This window comes from Phyllostomus hastatus, unplaced genomic scaffold, assembly GCF_019186645.2.
Source record: "Phyllostomus hastatus isolate PE091 unplaced genomic scaffold, TTU_PhHast_1.1 phas_contig_98, whole genome shotgun sequence".
Lineage (NCBI taxonomy): Eukaryota > Metazoa > Chordata > Mammalia > Chiroptera > Phyllostomidae > Phyllostomus > Phyllostomus hastatus.
In genome coordinates this window covers 3,827,910-3,843,695 of record NW_025333999.1, presented here as the reverse complement: position 1 = coordinate 3,843,695, position 15,786 = coordinate 3,827,910, and the positions used below count along the sequence as shown (strand labels likewise).

General features: G+C 52.7%; 4 protein-coding genes across 12 annotated transcripts; 2 read left to right on the top strand and 2 right to left on the bottom strand.

Annotated features, from left to right (window-relative positions):
• Nucleotides 1-694: 694 nt before the first annotated feature.
• PRDX2 (peroxiredoxin 2) lies at nucleotides 695-3,532 on the bottom strand. Of its 2 annotated transcripts, none has more exons than XM_045853340.1 (6): nucleotides 3,400-3,532; nucleotides 2,824-2,935; nucleotides 2,583-2,736; nucleotides 1,859-1,981; nucleotides 1,563-1,693; nucleotides 695-1,004 (listed from the first exon to the last, which is right to left on the bottom strand). In XM_045853340.1, exons 2-6 carry the CDS (start codon nucleotides 2,924-2,926, stop codon nucleotides 919-921), a joined length of 597 nt encoding a protein of 198 aa, XP_045709296.1. In that variant the 5' UTR covers nucleotides 2,927-2,935; nucleotides 3,400-3,532; the 3' UTR covers nucleotides 695-918. The 2 variants fall into 2 exon arrangements, with proteins under 2 accessions (XP_045709296.1, XP_045709297.1); XM_045853341.1 differs by having other exon boundaries at nucleotides 2,824-2,946; nucleotides 3,400-3,509.
• A 41-nt stretch (nucleotides 3,533-3,573) lies between these two features.
• Nucleotides 3,574-5,654, top strand: THSD8 (thrombospondin type 1 domain containing 8). Of its 4 annotated transcripts, none has more exons than XM_045853342.1 (3): nucleotides 3,574-3,867; nucleotides 4,962-5,095; nucleotides 5,392-5,585. In XM_045853342.1, the coding sequence occupies exons 1-3, from the start codon at nucleotides 3,717-3,719 to the stop codon at nucleotides 5,557-5,559; spliced, it is 453 nt and encodes a 150-aa protein (XP_045709298.1). In that variant the 5' UTR covers nucleotides 3,574-3,716; the 3' UTR covers nucleotides 5,560-5,585. The 4 variants fall into 4 exon arrangements, with proteins under 4 accessions (XP_045709298.1, XP_045709301.1, XP_045709302.1 ...); XM_045853345.1 differs by having other exon boundaries at nucleotides 3,576-3,867; nucleotides 4,962-5,163; nucleotides 5,574-5,640; XM_045853346.1 differs by having other exon boundaries at nucleotides 3,576-3,867; nucleotides 4,962-5,167; nucleotides 5,392-5,492.
• RNASEH2A (ribonuclease H2 subunit A) lies at nucleotides 5,575-9,714 on the top strand. 2 transcript variants are annotated; one of them, XM_045853339.1, is made up of 8 exons: nucleotides 5,575-5,688; nucleotides 5,939-6,010; nucleotides 6,137-6,263; nucleotides 6,367-6,454; nucleotides 7,964-8,101; nucleotides 8,203-8,290; nucleotides 9,280-9,403; nucleotides 9,518-9,714. In XM_045853339.1, exons 2-8 carry the CDS (start codon nucleotides 5,944-5,946, stop codon nucleotides 9,651-9,653), a joined length of 768 nt encoding a protein of 255 aa, XP_045709295.1. In that variant the 5' UTR covers nucleotides 5,575-5,688; nucleotides 5,939-5,943; the 3' UTR covers nucleotides 9,654-9,714. The 2 variants fall into 2 exon arrangements, with proteins under 2 accessions (XP_045709295.1, XP_045709294.1); XM_045853338.1 differs by having other exon boundaries at nucleotides 5,596-5,732.
• A 2,739-nt stretch (nucleotides 9,715-12,453) lies between these two features.
• On the bottom strand, nucleotides 12,454-15,786 carry RTBDN (retbindin). Of its 4 annotated transcripts, none has more exons than XM_045853679.1 (7): nucleotides 15,678-15,786; nucleotides 14,897-15,071; nucleotides 14,319-14,385; nucleotides 14,080-14,190; nucleotides 13,434-13,530; nucleotides 13,141-13,209; nucleotides 12,454-12,884 (listed from the first exon to the last, which is right to left on the bottom strand). In XM_045853679.1, the coding sequence occupies exons 2-7, from the start codon at nucleotides 15,063-15,065 to the stop codon at nucleotides 12,657-12,659; spliced, it is 741 nt and encodes a 246-aa protein (XP_045709635.1). In that variant the 5' UTR covers nucleotides 15,066-15,071; nucleotides 15,678-15,786; the 3' UTR covers nucleotides 12,454-12,656. The 4 variants fall into 4 exon arrangements, with proteins under 4 accessions (XP_045709635.1, XP_045709634.1, XP_045709636.1 ...); XM_045853678.1 differs by having other exon boundaries at nucleotides 15,709-15,786; XM_045853680.1 differs by lacking the exon at nucleotides 15,678-15,786 and adding an exon at nucleotides 15,523-15,643.

Here is a 15,786-nt window from a genome sequence, read left to right as displayed (position 1 = left end):
TTGTCTATCCAGTTCTGTGGAAGGAAATGGGGGCCCAGAGTAGAAATGCCACTTGCCTGGGCACATATATCAAACTACACTCCTGGGAAAATTGCCTTGCTCCTGACACCTGCCTCCTAGCCTAACCCTCACCCTTTCACCCTAGGGGCTAACAGGCAGCAACAGGCAGCCCTTCCAACCTGTGGTGGGACAGAGCTTGCCCATTGTGCATATAGCTTGAGCTCCCATTCTTAGTTCTGCTCATACACCCTCTTTCCCATAAGACTGAATTCTTTCTTCAGGCCCAGGAACCTGCCCTAGTAACCATTCACTGGGCTGAGCTTCACATACTTGATCTCTTTTAACATGCATGATGACCTGGCTTGGTTGTTTTTATTACCATTTTCCTGATAAAGAGAGCCAGGAAGGATCACATCTCTTAAATGACATTTGAATGCAGCCTGGCTGATGATGAGGTCTGGGGACTGCCCTCCAAGGCCAAGTCCAGGGACTTGCTCCAGGCAAGGGGCAAATAGTCCCCCTCACCCTATAAACTGCTCTTAGGCCAAAAAAGGAAAGCAGTGAACATGGGATAAGACTGCCACCTTGTGTTGCAGATAAGTAACTACAGAGCCAGTTTCTAAGGCCAGCGCTTGGAGGACACAGGGGTGGGCAAGGGAGTCTATAGGACAGACCACACCAACACAGACTCACATCTGTCCCTAATACTTTATTGGTCACCTCTAGGCCTGTGCCTGGTTGGGCAGCTCCAGGGATGGGTCACCATTCACCACTCAGCTAGGAATATGAAAAGGCCTAGGACTAGCCCTTTCAGGTCACAGACTGTAGAACATGAAGGGGCAGATCTGGCCTTTCCTCGGCCAGCACAGGGCACCCAGGTAGGGGCCCAGAACCCAAGCTTGGTGCCTGTTTGTCAGCCTAGTTGTGTTTGGAGAAGTATTCCTTGCTGTCATCCACATTGGGCTTGATCGTGTCACTCCCTGGCTTCCAGCCAGCAGGACAGACTGTGGGAAGACACAAAAAGGCACATGTGAGGCTACGGTCCCATATTCAAGGCAGGGCACCAGTGAGAAGCAAAGAGAGATCCAGGGTGCAAAAGAAAAAGCCCAAAGCCAAGTGGTCCAGGCCCAAGACCATACCATATGTAGACAGAAGTCCCCAAGCCCAGGCATATATTTCTGGCTGACATTTTAATTTCTTTTTGGCCCCTTTTGCCCCATCTCTCCCCCTCATCCTCACCCCTACTAGAGTTTGAGAGACTATGATCAGGCTATGCCCTGCACCCAAGAAGGTACTCTGATCCAACTAATTTTATTCAAGTCTGCCTTGGCACATGCCTTCTCAAATACCTTCTCTAAAGATTTTTATTATTAGCCTCCAGCTCCCCACCCTCATATTGGGGTATCTCCCCCCACCAGACTAGAAACTTCCTGCAGATAAGGCCCTGAGCTGAATCATCTTTGGGGCCCTCACATCCATGTCACACAGGTGTCCGCAAAGGGACAGAGAAGGGGCTGTGTACGTGCCCAGGCATGAACACATGTAAATGTGTGCCCACTCACCTTCCCCATGCTCATCGGTATACTGAAAGGCCTGAACCAGCCGAAGAGCCTCATCCACGGAGCGCCCCACAGGCAAATCATTGACAGTGATCTGGCGAAGGACACCTTTGCCATCGATGATAAAGAGGCCCCTGAAGATATAAGGGTTCACAGTGAAGATCTGGGAGCTCCCACTGGCAGGGCCAGGGGAGGGAGCATCATCTCCCTGCCAGCCACAGGCTTGGGGCAGGGAGGGCATCACCCAAAAGTGGTCCCCTCACCCTGAGGATGAGGGACCCCTGAGCACCCCACAGTACCTGTAGGCAATCCCCTCATCTTTCTTCAGCACGCCATAATCATGGGACAAGCTTCTGGTTACATCAGACAGCAGGGGGATATTCAGAAGGCCCAAGCCTCCCTCCTTCCGGGGGGTGTTAATCCTGGGGGTGGGAGAGACAGGACTGGGACCTCAGAATGCCTGGCACAGCAGGGTCCTCACCCTGTGGACCTGGGTGTGATAAAGGCTGGAGAGGGGTTGCTGGAGGAGAGAGATAAGGGGCTTTAGAGCAAGGCCCTGGGAGTCCCACCCACCCCACCCTGAAATGGGTGCAGGGGGCTGTTTCCACAGCTGGGAAGACTAAGCTAATGCTCTCGTTCCAATAAAGTGTTTTCAAATTTGCTGTGGTCTGCGACATCTTAGGACACAGCCCCCAACCTCCTTCCTCTCTAGCTGTGACCTAGGGACCAGCCCTTCATACCCTTCAACTGGAGTTGCCACCTTCTTGAAATAGTTCTCGGAAGGGAGGCTGCTTTGCCTTAAGTGAGATAAAGTGTTTGTAACTCCACACCAATTAACTAAATTCCACATGCTAATTACTGTCGTCATCATCATTAAGGACCTGGGCGTCATTATATCCATTATTTTCAAGATGGGAAAGGGAGGTGCAGAGGTTGAGCGACAGCAACTGGAACACACGGCTTGGACCTTGCAGAGGTGTAGGTTTGACTGCACCATCCCTCCCTACAGGTTCCCACTCATACCAAGCCAGGTGGGTGAACTGCGAGTCAACAGAGACCCCCAGCACCTCGCAGCCCAACTTGCGGAAGTCCTCGGCATGCTCGCTGAAAGCGATGATCTCCGTGGGGCACACAAAAGTGAAGTCCAAAGGGTAGAAAAAGAGGACCACATATTTGCCTGGAGGGGCAGTAATAGAGAAGTGAGGGCCTAGCCCCTCCGAAGCCAGGGCTCCGCCTCTCCTGGGCCCCTCCAGGCCGCCCTCACCTCTGTAGTCTGAAAGCTTCACCTCCTTGAAGGCGCCATCCACTACGGCGGTAGCCTGGAAGTCCGGGGCGGGCTTTCCGATGTGAGCGTTTCCGGAGGCCATGACTGAAAGCTGAGACCCCCCTCCGCCCCCACCGCTCGGTCAGTGTGCCCGCGAAAGACCCTTTGTCCTCGCTTCTGAAGGTCACCCTGCGTGCTGAGCCCGGTGACTGAGTCAGAGAGGCTGAGGCTTCCTCATAGTCTAGAACTCTCCTTGGTACCGACTCTGCGGGGCTTTTGGACCACGGGAGACCCGCCCCCCCCACGTCCCCTGCCAACCAGAGAGGTTCAGCTGCAGCCGCCAAGCTTTCCAGTAGCGTGCGGTGATGCGGGCTCACCACCGGGGGAGAAAACTCCAGCAAGCAGGGGACGGGAAGCTCGCCAAGGCCCTGGCCTCGATTTCCCCACCCCATCCCCAAAGACAAAGGCGGCCACCACGCCGGGTGAAAAACAAAGGCAGCCAGCGCTGAAGACTGGAGAGGGCCGGAGAGGCTCCAAGGGGGCTTTCCCCCAGGGATGCGCCCCAGGTGTCCCTACCTGCGTGGGGAAGGGTGGGACACACAGAGTAGCAGACTAGCTGATTCGCGTTCTCCGAGACAAGTGCTCCCAGGACAGCAGAGCCTTTTATGCGCGGCACGAACCATGACGCTAAGGGCCAGGGGTGGTGACGAGAGGAGCGGTCGGGTCCACTGCCAATCTAGTGGAGGGGGAGCGGAGCAGGCGGGGTCTGCGGCGGGGGTAGACGCGTAGCCGCGGGCTGCGCCCACTGCGTCCACCCGCGAGGGTAGTGAGGGCCCCACAGACCCCTCGCGGGGCTCGGACCCGGAGCGTGGCCGGGGCGGTTGGAGTCCGGCATGGCCCGGAGCCCAGCTGCGCTACTGCTGTCGCCTCTGATATTCCTGCTGCTGACAACGCCTGTCCAGGTCTCCCCCGACTACCATTACTTTGGCGATCAGGGAGAAGGAGACACCTGGGAGCAGTTACGGCTGCAGCTTCAGGGGAAAGGTAACCGCAGGCTGCGGGTGTGACGGTGCGGAAAGATGCCCCCTTGCTCCACTTTGTCAGGTGGCTGCAAACAGATTCTCCTCCACAAACCTCAGATCTCCGCCCAGCTCAGCACTGGCGGCCTCCGCTGGACTGGCCATTTTTTTTCTGAGGCTCAGTTTTCTCATTCGTAAATTGAAATAGAGTGCCTTTAAGCATCTTACACAGGGAGAGGGGGTGTGAGCAGGACCCAAGCAGACACATCCATAAAGACATGGGTAAGTGATGGGAAGGGCGGAGATAAAGAAGGCGGCAGGTCAACTTCTGAAGTCTGAGAAGAAGCCTGGCTGAAGAAGATAGGCAACCAATGCAGCTGGCATGAGAAGAAAATTTAAAAAACGCCAAGATTTGGGGGAAAGAGTGTTGCCAGGGAGCGGGAACAGCATATGACAAGGCCAAAAAGACTGACAGAAGAATGGAAAGATGCCACTGTTATGTGATGCCACTGTTAAGCCACTGTTAGGAGGCTTGGCGAGTTAGAGCTTGTCTTGTAGATGCTAGGGGAAAGTCAGAAAAAGAACCCTGTAAAGGGGAATGGTTAAGCGCTCAGTAAGTTGTAGTTGTTTTAAGAGCGACCATACTCATTGTGTTTGTTCTAAGAGCTAGCACAGTGCAGGGGCTTTAAGTATCTATATTATGGTAATTATGTCATTTAATTTACCACCTGACAGACCCGCTGGTCAGGTGGCACGGTGCTCGCTGGAAAGGCTTAGAATTATATCCCTGAAGACGGGAGTCAGCTTCTGAGTGTGGGCACCAAGTGTGTTGTACTACAGTCCCAACTGGCACAGGTGGGAAGTGTCAATTTCCAGTCCCTCTGGGTCACTCACCAGATGTGTGAGCTCAGAAGAATGGCTTGCTCTTTCTAGGTCTCAGTTTCTCCACCTACGACAAATGGGAAAACTAAATGAGATCCATTACGGCAGGGTTCCTGGCACAGAGGCACAGCGCTGCAAACCTGAGCTGTTGCTGTAGTGTCTTTAGCTTCCTCTCTCTCTAGAGGAGGGCCTGGGGGTAGGTGCCTCGCCCCCAACCTGGCCCTTCCACATCTCTAGACGCGGAGGACTCGATCCTTGGCCCGTGGGGAAAGTGGCGCTGTCTTTGCGACCTGGGCAAGCAGGAGCGCAGCCGTGAGGTGCTGGGCACAGCGCCGGGCCCAGTGTTCATGGACCGCGAGAACCTGGTGCAGGTGCGGCCCTGCAGGCAACGGGACTGTTCATCCTGCAAGCCGATCGACTGCGACTGGAGGCCCTGAGTGTGGGTGAGAGACAGGCACAGAGAAGGCAGGCCGGAGTGGTCTGTCTGGCAACTCCCCAGGGTGGGCAGCAACAAAAGGACAATGGGGGGCGCAGATTAGGTGGAAACCTGGAAGGGAGAGCTGGGACCCTAAATCTGGGGTTTAAGGGTGGTAAGCGGAAGGAGAGAGCTGAGTCCGGAGATCTGAAACCTTGGGGCTGAGCTTCGAAAGTGACCCTTTCCACCTAGTTTTCCAAACTCAGAACTCTGCGGTCCACCTCCGGAACTACGATTCCCAGGAAGCAGCACGGCAGTGGCGTAGGCTTTGCCTTCGCAAACGTCGACGGCGGTGGGAGCGTTGGGGGCGTGTCCTATGCGCTGATTGGCTGGGCCCGCGGTAAACGCGTCCTGATCTGAGCTTCCGCACCTAGTTCCTGCAGCTGGTGGCGGCAACTGGGACGGCATGGATCTCGGAAAACTGGAGAGAGACAATACAGGGCGCTGTCGTCTGAACTCACCTGTGCCCTCAGTGTGTCGCAAGGAGCCGTGCGTCCTGGGTGTCGATGAAGCGGGCCGGGGCCCGGTGCTGGGTGCGCCCCAAGGGCCGGGGTGAAGGAGGGACGTGATAAGGGGGTTGCAAATTACACTGGAATGGGAGCCGGAATTGCACTGGATTCGGTGTGGGGGGGTGATAGTGGTGATAGCCATGACATTAGTGATGGCGCCGGAAAATGTGATGGTGAAATCGGGGTGGCGACTTTCATGGGTTCACTAGTTGGACCCCCCATTTCCGCAGGCCCCATGGTCTATGCCATTTGTTATTGTCCTCTATCACGCTTGGCAGATCTGGAGGCCCTGAAAGTGGCAGGTGAGCCTTTGGTGTATGTCTGGGAAGGAGGTTCCTGGGTATGTGTAGGGGCGGGTCTACACTGGAGGGAGGGAACAGGAACTGGGATACCCAGCCACTCTCCTTCTCTTCCAACCCTTCTCTCAGACTCAAAGACCCTGACGGAGAGCGAGCGGGACAGGCTTTTTGCGAAAATGGAGGAGGATGGGGACTTTGTGGGCTGGGCACTGGACGTGCTGTCTCCAAATCTCATCTCTACCAGCATGCTTGGGCGGTGAGGGGTCCCTGGGAGGGGCCAGGATGGAGGGGCAGCCAAACTGGGCTGGAAGGGATCAATGGCTGGAATGAGGTTGACTGGGCTCTGTCCCCCACTCCAGGGTCAAATACAACCTGAACTCTCTGTCCCATGATACAGCCACTGGGCTGGTTCAGTTTGCGTTGGACCAGGGTGTGAAAGTTGCTCAGGTGAGCTAATTGTTGTGTTGCTCCATTTGATCACCTCAGGATAATGTGGGGTATGAGTGCAGGGGGCAACTCAGCATCAGACATATCTGTAGTAAGTACCTCAGGAATATTTGTTGCTGCTGTTGACTTTCTGCTGCTTTTCCTACCCTAAATATGTGCCCCACTGAGGACCATGGTGGGGCCCCCAGCCCCACCCATATCTAAAGGCTCAGTGTCCAGAACAAATCCCACATCTGTCCACCTGTCCTAGTGCAGGGCACCCTCTGGTCCTGGACATCTGCCTCATCTTCTTCAGTGTCCTCCCCTATAATCTCCCAATATAGCAGCAGCTGACTGTCATTTTTTCAAAATGTAAACCTAAACATTTTGATTTTCTGATCACCATAGAAATTAATTAAGTCGGGAAAATTCACAGTCGGGGAGGAGAATGAGATTAAATTACTGGAGAGAAATATAAGTAAGCATGGTATCAAATGTTCAGAGGCAAAGAACCAGCTGTTTTGAGAAAATGACAAGGGCAGATACACTTGAGGTAGGGAATGGAATAAGGGAGGCCTTACTGAGGAGGTGGCTGAGATTCAGAACTGGAATGTGGAGCTGACAATACGGTACTGGAACAAGGACCCTACCTTTGAGTTCATGACCAAGTCACGTAGATGGATGTTCAGCTGGTAAGCAAATAATAAAGGTGATTTCTGAAAACAGTAACTACTGTGGAGATCACTTACCTCCCTGACCTTCTCTCTGCTCCAGTCACGGGGGCTTCCTACTCCTATACAGCATACTGGACACGGTCCCACCTCAGAGCCTTAGCACTGGCCATTTCCTCTTCCTCAAACACTTTCCCAGATCTCCATCCACATGGCTCATTCATTCCCTCATCTCTCTCAGGCTTTTATTCCAATGCCATCACCTCAGGGTGACATTCCCTGAACCACTCACCTCTGTTTAAAATGCCAACCTCCTCTAGGCCCTGGCCAGGAATAGTTCAGTTGATTAGAGCATTGTCCTGATATGTCAAGGTTTTGGGTTTGATCTGCAGTCATGGCACAAACAAAAAGGAACCAATAAATGCATAAATAAGTGGAATAACAAATTGATGTTTCTCTCAAAAAAATTATCAATAACAACTTTAAAAGTGACAGCTTCTTCCAACTCTCTCCTATCCTTTATTATTTTCCTTGTTTCTTGTCTATAGCCCTTACCAGGGTGTTCCCTCCATGAGAACATGGATTTTTGTCTGTTGTGTTCACTGCGTAGGTACCAGTATTAAGTGCAGCCCATGGCATGCAGTAGGTGCTCAGTAAAATGTACAGTGGGTGTAGCCTAATCAGGAAAAGCCTCTTTGGGAGGTGATGCATGAGCTGAGACCACCGGAGAAAGATGCAGCCTGGGACAAGCTAAGAGAAGAGCATTCCAAGCAGTGGGCAAAGGCTATGAGGCTGGATCGTTTTCACAGTTGTTTATCCCAATGTTTGTTGAATGAATACATTTCTGTCACTGCTACAGGTATTTGTGGACACTGTGGGACTGCCAGAGACATACCAGGAGCGGCTGCAGCAACGCTTTCCCAGCATTGAGGTGACAGTCAAGGCCAAGGCAGATGCCCTCTACCCCGTGGTCAGTGCTGCCAGCATCTGTGCCAAGGTCAGCCCCCTTGCTGTCCATGACTGGCTCCCAGCATCCCCCAGGGCAAGGATGTGGCTGCCTTGAGGGAAGGAGGTCCCAAGTGCCTATCTTACCCATAGGTGGCCAGAGACCAGGCCGTGAAGAACTGGAAATTTGTGGAAAAACTAAAGGATCTGGACACTGATTATGGCTCAGGCTACCCCAATGGTGAGCAAATGGTGGTCAGACTGCTTTGGGAGCTGCCCTGAGGTAGTGATGCTGATGATAACTGTGGCAAGGCAGGCCTGAGAGTGGTTCTGTTTGCCCTGCTCCATAGTGGAGGAGGCTGAGGCCCACTTGGGGCCACTTGCTCATGGCCAGTGTGTGGCAGAGCTGGTTTCCGGCTAGCAGGCTCCTTTCTCCCTTCTCCCTCCCACCCTCTCTGCTGTCTCTGGAGCCCCAGTGAGGGATTGAGACCCATGGTGGATGCCTGCGCATTTGTTAAGGGAAAGAGGACAAAGTGAGCGGCACCAACTTGTGTCCAGTGGCCCCAGCTCACATCTTTCGGTTTTCTCCCTGTGATGAGGCTCAGTTTCCTTTTGTGAAGTAGAAGTGATTGTGCTTCCCTCAACACACACACAAGGGCAGATTCAAAGATTTGGTGATTGGGTTCAAGGAACCCCCTGGTCCTTCTAAGACCCAGGAAGATTGGCAGGTGGGTGGGACGACACAGTCTGTGGTTGGAATTGGGTAAGGCCAAAGTGAAGAAACCAGGTCCAGGCCAAAAACAGTTTGGCCAGCATTCAGTGCTTACTGAGTGCCTGGTAGACACCATGCAGGGCCAAGCCCTGGGGACATATCTGTGAGCAAGACAAACAAGGATCTCCCTATCCACTGAGCTCATGGTTAACGGGGGAAGATGGACATTAACCTTAAAGTCCACCCATGCTGGTTTAATGACTCTTGTCCTTAGGGAGTAAGAGAGGTGTCTTAGAGGCAGTCTTTTTAAGTAGTATCTTGAGCAAACTGTTGGCCAGGGGAAGAGTCGGAGGGGGAACTGCACGTGCAAGGGTCCTGAGCAGGAAGATGTCTCAGACAGTGGGAGGTGCCTTAGGTACTCCAGAGGAGGCCTGAGATGAGGTGGTACGGCTTCAGATGGCGGTCTGAGGAGCTGGGACGGTATGGCTGTCACCATTGCCCACCCGCCCCTCCCCTAGATCCTAAGACAAAAGCATGGTTGAGAAAGCATGTGGAGCCCGTGTTCGGCTTTCCCCAGTTTGTCCGGTTCAGTTGGCGCACAGCCCAGAGCATCCTGGAGAAGGAAGCAGAAGACGTTATGTGGTGGGTATCCCAGAGGTGCTGTAAGGAGGGAGGGAGGCTAGGGCTTAGCCCTGCCTGGGAGGGCCGCCCCTGTCCCCCACAAAGATGGTCAGGGTTATCATCTCTCATCCACAGGGAGGACTTGTCGACAGGGGATCAGGAGGGACTAGGGAGGATCACATCCTATTTCAGGGAAAGCCCTCGAAACCGCCCACGCCTATCCCACCGGTACTTCCAGGACCGTGGCCTAGAGTCAGCCACCAGTCTCTAGGAGTCAGCCTGTACCCCTTTTACCATCCCCCCAGCTTGTGATTAAAATTGCTTAAGGAAAACCAAGCGTGAGGGTTGTACTGTGGGATGGAATGGGGTGGGGGTGTGCTCTGTGGCTGGATCCAGCTACAGAGTTTTGCACCCTAAACAAGATGGGCAGTGTTTGATTGATTTTATTTTAATATCTATGTTTGTATGATACAGAATTAAGAAGGACCATACTGAGAAGCACCCTGCCCCAGCCCACTGGGGGGCTTACTCAGTCTGTTTTGGGCTGCAGTAACAATACACCACAGACTGGATAGCTTAGGTTTTTTTTTTATCCTCACCTGAGGATATCTTTATTGATTTTGGAGAGAGAGGAAGGGAAGGGGGCGGGGAGAGAGAGAGAGAAAGAAAGAAACATTGATGTGAGAAACATCAATCAGTTGCCTTCAATACGTGCCGCAACTGGGGATTGAACCTGCAACCTAGGTATGTGCCCTGACCAAGAATTGAACCCTCAAGCTTTTGGTATATGGAACAGTGCTCCAACCAACTGATCTACCTAGCCAGGGCTGGATGGTGTATTAACAACGGACATTTCCTTGGATGATGTGGCTCAGTGGATTGAGCAGCAGCCTGCAAACCAAAAGCTCACCTGTTTGATTCCCAATTCCAGGTCAGGGCACATGCCTGGGTTGTGGGCCAGGTCCGCAGTGGGGGGCATGCAAGAGGCAACCAATCTATGTTTCTCTCGCTCACTTTTTTCTCCTTCCCCTCCCCTCTCTCTAAAAATAAACAAAATCTGGCCCTGGCTGGAATGGCTCAGTGGATTGAGTTCTGGCCTGAGAACCAAAGGTCACCAGTTCCAATCCTGTTGAGGGCACATGCCTGGGTTGTGGGCCAGGTCCCCAGTGTGGGGCACAGAAGAGGCAACCACACATTGATGTTTCTGTCCCTCTCTTCCTCCCTTCCTTCCCCTCTGTCTAAAAATAAATAAATAAATTAAAATCTTAAAAAATAAAAATAAACAAAATCTTAAAAAGAAAACACCCAACATTCATTAAAATTCTGGAGGCTGAAAGTCCAAGGTCATAGTATCAGCATGGTCGTGTTCTGGTGAGGGCTCTCTTCTGGGTTGCAGACTGCTGACTTCTCACTGTGTCCTCACATCAGGGACAGGGTGAGGGATCTCTGTGGGGTCCTTTTTATAAGGACACTAATTCCATTCCTTTTCTTTTTTACACTTTTTATTGTACTTTTACATTATCTTTTGGTCCCCTTATACCCCTTCCCCCCACTAATACTAATTCCATTCTTGAGGGCTCCACACTCATGACCTAGGCACGTACTGAATGTTGTACCCCCTAATACCGTCGTCTTTGGGGTCAGGATTTCAACATGGGAACTTGGAGGGACACCAACATTCAGACCATAGCAGGTGCCTTCTACAGCCTTCCAGAGATAACCTGTTACAAACATGTGTGAACAGATACATTGTCTTCTGAAATTTCTCTATTTTTTTTTTAATTTATAGAGAGTGCGGGAAGGAGGGAGAAAGAGGGGGAGAAACATCGATGTGAGAGAAAAACATCAATCATGCCCCACCTGGGGGCTGCCCCACAACCTAGGCATGTGCTCTGACCGGGAATCGAACTGGCAACCTTTTGCTTTATTGGACAATGTTCAACCAACTGAGCCACACTAGCCAGGGCTGCAATTTCATTTTTTACACAAGTGGAAACAAATTATATTCTAGATAGCGCACATTACTCTTTGCACCACATATATCTTAGAGGTAATTCCCAATGGGTATCTAAAGACTTTATTTGCTTTGTAGCTGAAGAGCTCTGCATGACAGACTGTTCTGTAGTTTAACACCTCTTTATAAACACTGAGTAATCACTCAGCTTGCTGTTAAATCTCTGTAATAGGGAATGGTGGTGATAATTCACTATTTCTTGTATACAGCTTTGTAGGATAAATTCCAAGAGGTGGGTTTGCTAGGTTAGAGAATCTGTGTGTTTATAACTTGGAGAAGAGATATTTTCAAATTTCCCTCCTTGAAGGCTGGCACCCAATGGGCACACCCATCAGCAATATAAGTGAGCACTGAGGGCAGGGAATGAACCTGGTCCGTTTCAGTAGCGCCTGGACACAGGAGGCGTCCATCAGTCTTGCTCTATTGAACTAGAAGAAATCTTGCCTTGCCCTGGCTGGTGTGGCTTAGTGGATTGAGCACCAGCCTGCGAACTGAAGGGTCGCTGGTTTAATTCCCGGTCAGGGCACATGCCTGGATTGCAGGCCAGGTCCCCAGACAACTGATCAATGTTTCTTTCCCTCTCTTTCTCCCTCCCTACCCCTCTCTCTTAAAAAATAAATAAAAATCTTTAAAAAAAAAACACACACACACAAAACCCTGTGTTTTCCAGATGAGGAGAAGAATTAGGAATAGTGCTTACAACCCAAATCCTGAGTTTCAGTCCAGACCTTTGCCTTAGGGATTTGGGAGAATGGGGAGGGAGGAAGGGGGTTTCTCTTGTGTCAGGGAGCTTCTTCTTGGTGGCACACAGTGGGAGCACACGTGCCCTGGTCATCAGCCCTTCTTCTGACTGCCCCCCACCCCCTTTTCTGACACCTGAATGCTCCAAGTTACTGAGACAAATGCTCCAGAGTACAGGCCACCAGCATTCACACCTACACTATTGAATAGTGTAGGCGCTAACTCTAGGACCTGCAGATTAGAAGTGAGACACCTATCACTCTGGTGACCATCTTTCCCACCTACTTCCCCAAGAAGTTGCCACATCATTTGCTCTAGTAGATGACTTTATTCCAGGGTGGAGGGAAGGGGGAAATGAGCTAGAGTTGTCTTGTTTTTCTAATAATCTGGAGCCTGGGGCTCCAGGGAGGAGGGACAGGGCTGAGAGGGAGAGAGGGTAGAGTTCTGAGTGTCTAGAGGGGCCAGCCGGGTAGGGGGGTGGGGGTACAGGGATCCATCTCCCATCTAAGCGCAGTGTCCCTAGGGGCCACTGCCACTTCCACTGCCACTCCCGCTGCCTGTAGCCTCCCCAATCCAGGTGCGAGGGTGGCTGGAGGGCAGGAAGGTGGTTTCCCGAGCCCTCCGTCCCTGTCTGGGATGCGGAAGCACTGAGATGGAAATGTTGAGGCAGTGACCAGCGCCAGGAACAGCCACCGGCAGCGCAAAGCCAAGAACCGAGTGGCAAAGGTCCACTCCGTCAGTGAAGGTCTGGGAGAAGAGGTGAAGTTAGTGGGGGGAGTGCAGATACCTTGGGGATGTGGCCCTCCGGTGCAGGCAGAGAGCAGTTTCTCAGAACCTTGTCCTTAGGAAGAGAAAGGCCCCCAAGTTCCATTGATGGTAGGGGCCAGAGGGGCACTCTTGGGGCAGGCAATTCCAGCCTCTGGGTCCTCCTGGGAGTCTAGGGGAGGGGCCCTAGTGGGGGGGGGGCGGTGGGGCTTGGGGAAGGCAAATAGTTAGTTCTTACTGGTTCCCAAGGGACTGGGGCTTTGGGGAAGGTGACTTGGGCCTCTGGGTCTTCAGACTGTGGGTGGGCCTAGAACAGAGACAGTCCCTTGGGAAGGGCAAAATCTAACTGTGGACATTAGGGGGGCTGCATCCATACATGCGTATGTATTTCACTGGGGGAGGTTGGGCTGTAGAAGGGGGAAGGGTGGGGACTTGAGAATGCCAGGCCAAACTCTGGGGCCTAGGCGGTTTAAGATAGCACATACTAAGGGGAGGTTTCAGCCTCTTCCCAGTGCCCTGTTCCATGCTCACCTGGCCATAGGTTCTGCAATCAAGGTTGCAGTCTCTCTTTTCTAGGAGTGGCAGCCAAGTCGGGCCACAGGTGATATCACTCTTACAGGTGGCAAACCTGGGGCCGGTGTGTACAGAAAAGAAGGTGGGTAAAGGCTCTGCAGTTTTGTTCCAGTGGGATTCTTCCTCTCCGAGGATCCGTGCAGTGTATGCTCCTCTCCCATGCAGGTACCAACGCTTAGGCCCTCATTGGTGCAAACACCACCCTCCAGATTTCACCCCACCCCATATTCACCACACATACCCAGGGCTCTGTCACCACTGGCCCCATCCCTGCCCACCACAGACCTTCTGTTCTAGGCCAGCCCCTTAAAAGACTCAACCCTTTCAGCTTCTCTTTTCAAGAAAGAGGCCCCATCCCTTTGTTTAAGAACCAAGTCCAACGGAGGCCACTCGAAGGAGTTGCCAACTTTCAAAGCCAGGAACTCTGCAAGCTCCACCCCTTTCTGCCTAACCTCTAAACACTAGGCCTCAGCCTTTAGAACTTGGCCACAGTTGGAGCCAGGCCGTGCCCCTTCAAACACTAGGACCTGCAAGCTGCAGATCCCACCTTCTGCCCTGCACCCTGTGGAGACAGGCCACTCGCCTCACACCCCGCCTCTCCTACCAGACATGGCAGAGCTCCGCGCAGAGCGACTGTGTCTGGTGTATCCCCAATAGCTGGAAGCGGAAACGACTGCGGAGGGCAACTTGGAGGTGTTCCAGGAAGGATTTGCACCTGGACATTGGGAAAGACAGGTTCGATGGGTCAAGATGTGAGGAGCCTCTGATCCCCTGACCCCTAGCTGGGGAAACAAGCAAAAGCCCAAGGAAATACACAAGGAGGGGGCGGGGGGCTGTACTCACCCAGGGCTGGGCTCCCCACAGCCCTCTGAGAAGATTCCAGGGTCCAGTGCCTCTGGTGTGTCCACCTCTGAGGAACAACAAACAGGGTAATGGAGAAGGGAACTCCTTTTACTTGGGGTCTTGGATCCTCAGGTAGGGTTGACCCTATTTATGTAATTCCTCCCAATCATAAAACTTAAAGACTGCTTGAGGTGCAATACAGCTTCAAGCAATAATAATCATTTATCTTAATCAGCTAGTTATTTTTATATTGCTGATAGTGTTATAAGTTCTCAAATGCTTGCATAAACCCCTTTACAACACCCCCATGTGGTAGGTCTATTCTACTTATTAATGACCCACGTGAGACCGATAGAGATTAAGTGACTTGCCCAGTGGCACCCAGCTACACAGTGGCAGAGCTGGGATTTGAACCCAGGCAGCCTCACTACAGAGCCTGTGCTTTCTAACCAGTCTTCAGCTAGTCCAGGCTGCCTAACCTGGTCACCCTAAGCCCCTGTCACAAGAAGATTCTGGCATTGCTAGGTTGCAGTGTGAGTTCTAGGGTGTTGGGGTTAGGCTGGGCCTGAAGTGCTCACCTGCTAGGTGCAGCTGGCCTGTGCCCAGATCAGCCACCAGCCTATGGTGTCTCTGGGACCTAATGGGGAGTGAATGGCTCCCTCCACAGGCCCTTAGCAGGATCCATGCCAGGGTCAGTTGCAGGGCCCAGACCAGGCCCCTGGGTCGAGTACAGCCCCTGCAAGCCATGTCCACCTGAGATAAGAGTCAACTGGGTTACGGGATGAGTTTGGCCATTCTCTTCTGGGAACTCAGGGTGGTACTCTTGATGCACACCCAGGAGATGGTGCCAGGCGGAACAGAGAATGAGCAGTTGAGGAGGAGGCACTGGCCAAAGACCTTAAAATTCCAGGGTGCCACCAAGGCCTGTCTCTGACCCAGTATCTCCCCCCGCCAAAGAATGGTGTCCCCTCCATCTCTTCAGGTCTATGTGCCTCCCAGTTTGACCATGCTGCCCCTCCCCCCTCACATCCAACAGGACCTCTCAACCTATTCAGCCTTCAGGCGACCCCCTCTGTCCTCAAAATTAAGGGGGCATCTCCAGCTCTTTCAATGTCCCTCTTTTGTCCAGTAATTCCTCCAAATCTTCTGACCAGTCTCCCTCCTTCTCAATCCCCCAGTCCTCGGGGCCCCCTCTCATGGTCACCTTCTCTCAGCCTACAATCAGCTTAGGGGCTGCCAACCAGGGCCGGGCCTTCCGAGCCAAGCTTGGCTGTGGCAGGAGTTGGGTTCTGCCGCTGGGGTCCAAAAACCCCAGGTCGGAGGAAACTGAGAGTCTGTGGAGACAAAATGATTCCCTACCCTCCTATGCCCCCTTGGGGCCACCTCTCACCGCTTAGCCGCACTGGGGTCGAGGGCGCTGCTGAGACACTTCAAGGTTAAGTCCAGGAAACTGGGTCTGAGGAAAGGG

Coding starts and splice junctions, on each gene's coding strand:
- THSD8 (XM_045853342.1), top strand. CDS start 3,717: ATGGCCCGGAGCCCAGCTGCGCTACTGCTGTCGCCTCTGATATTCCTG. Junction 3,868..4,961: donor GCTGCAGCTTCAGGGGAAAG/GTAACCGCAGGC, acceptor CCACATCTCTAG/ACGCGGAGGACTCGATCCTT. Junction 5,096..5,391: donor ACCGCGAGAACCTGGTGCAG/GTGCGGCCCTGC, acceptor CTTTCCACCTAG/TTTTCCAAACTCAGAACTCT.
- PRDX2 (XM_045853340.1), bottom strand. CDS start 2,926: ATGGCCTCCGGAAACGCTCACATCGGAAAGCCCGCCCCGGACTTCCAG. Junction 2,737..2,823: donor GAAGCTTTCAGACTACAGAG/GTGAGGGCGGCC, acceptor CTGCCCCTCCAG/GCAAATATGTGGTCCTCTTT. Junction 1,005..1,562: donor TACCGATGAGCATGGGGAAG/GTGAGTGGGCAC, acceptor GTCTTCCCACAG/TCTGTCCTGCTGGCTGGAAG.
- RTBDN (XM_045853679.1), bottom strand. CDS start 15,065: ATGGCTTGCAGGGGCTGTACTCGACCCAGGGGCCTGGTCTGGGCCCTG. Junction 14,191..14,318: donor TGTGGGGAGCCCAGCCCTGG/GTGAGTACAGCC, acceptor CCCAATGTCCAG/GTGCAAATCCTTCCTGGAAC. Junction 12,885..13,140: donor CCCCAGTCCCTTGGGAACCA/GTAAGAACTAAC, acceptor CTCTTCTCCCAG/ACCTTCACTGACGGAGTGGA.
- RNASEH2A (XM_045853338.1), top strand. CDS start 5,606: ATGGATCTCGGAAAACTGGAGAGAGACAATACAGGGCGCTGTCGTCTG. Junction 6,264..6,366: donor TCTACCAGCATGCTTGGGCG/GTGAGGGGTCCC, acceptor CCCCCACTCCAG/GGTCAAATACAACCTGAACT. Junction 8,102..8,202: donor CTGCCAGCATCTGTGCCAAG/GTCAGCCCCCTT, acceptor TCTTACCCATAG/GTGGCCAGAGACCAGGCCGT.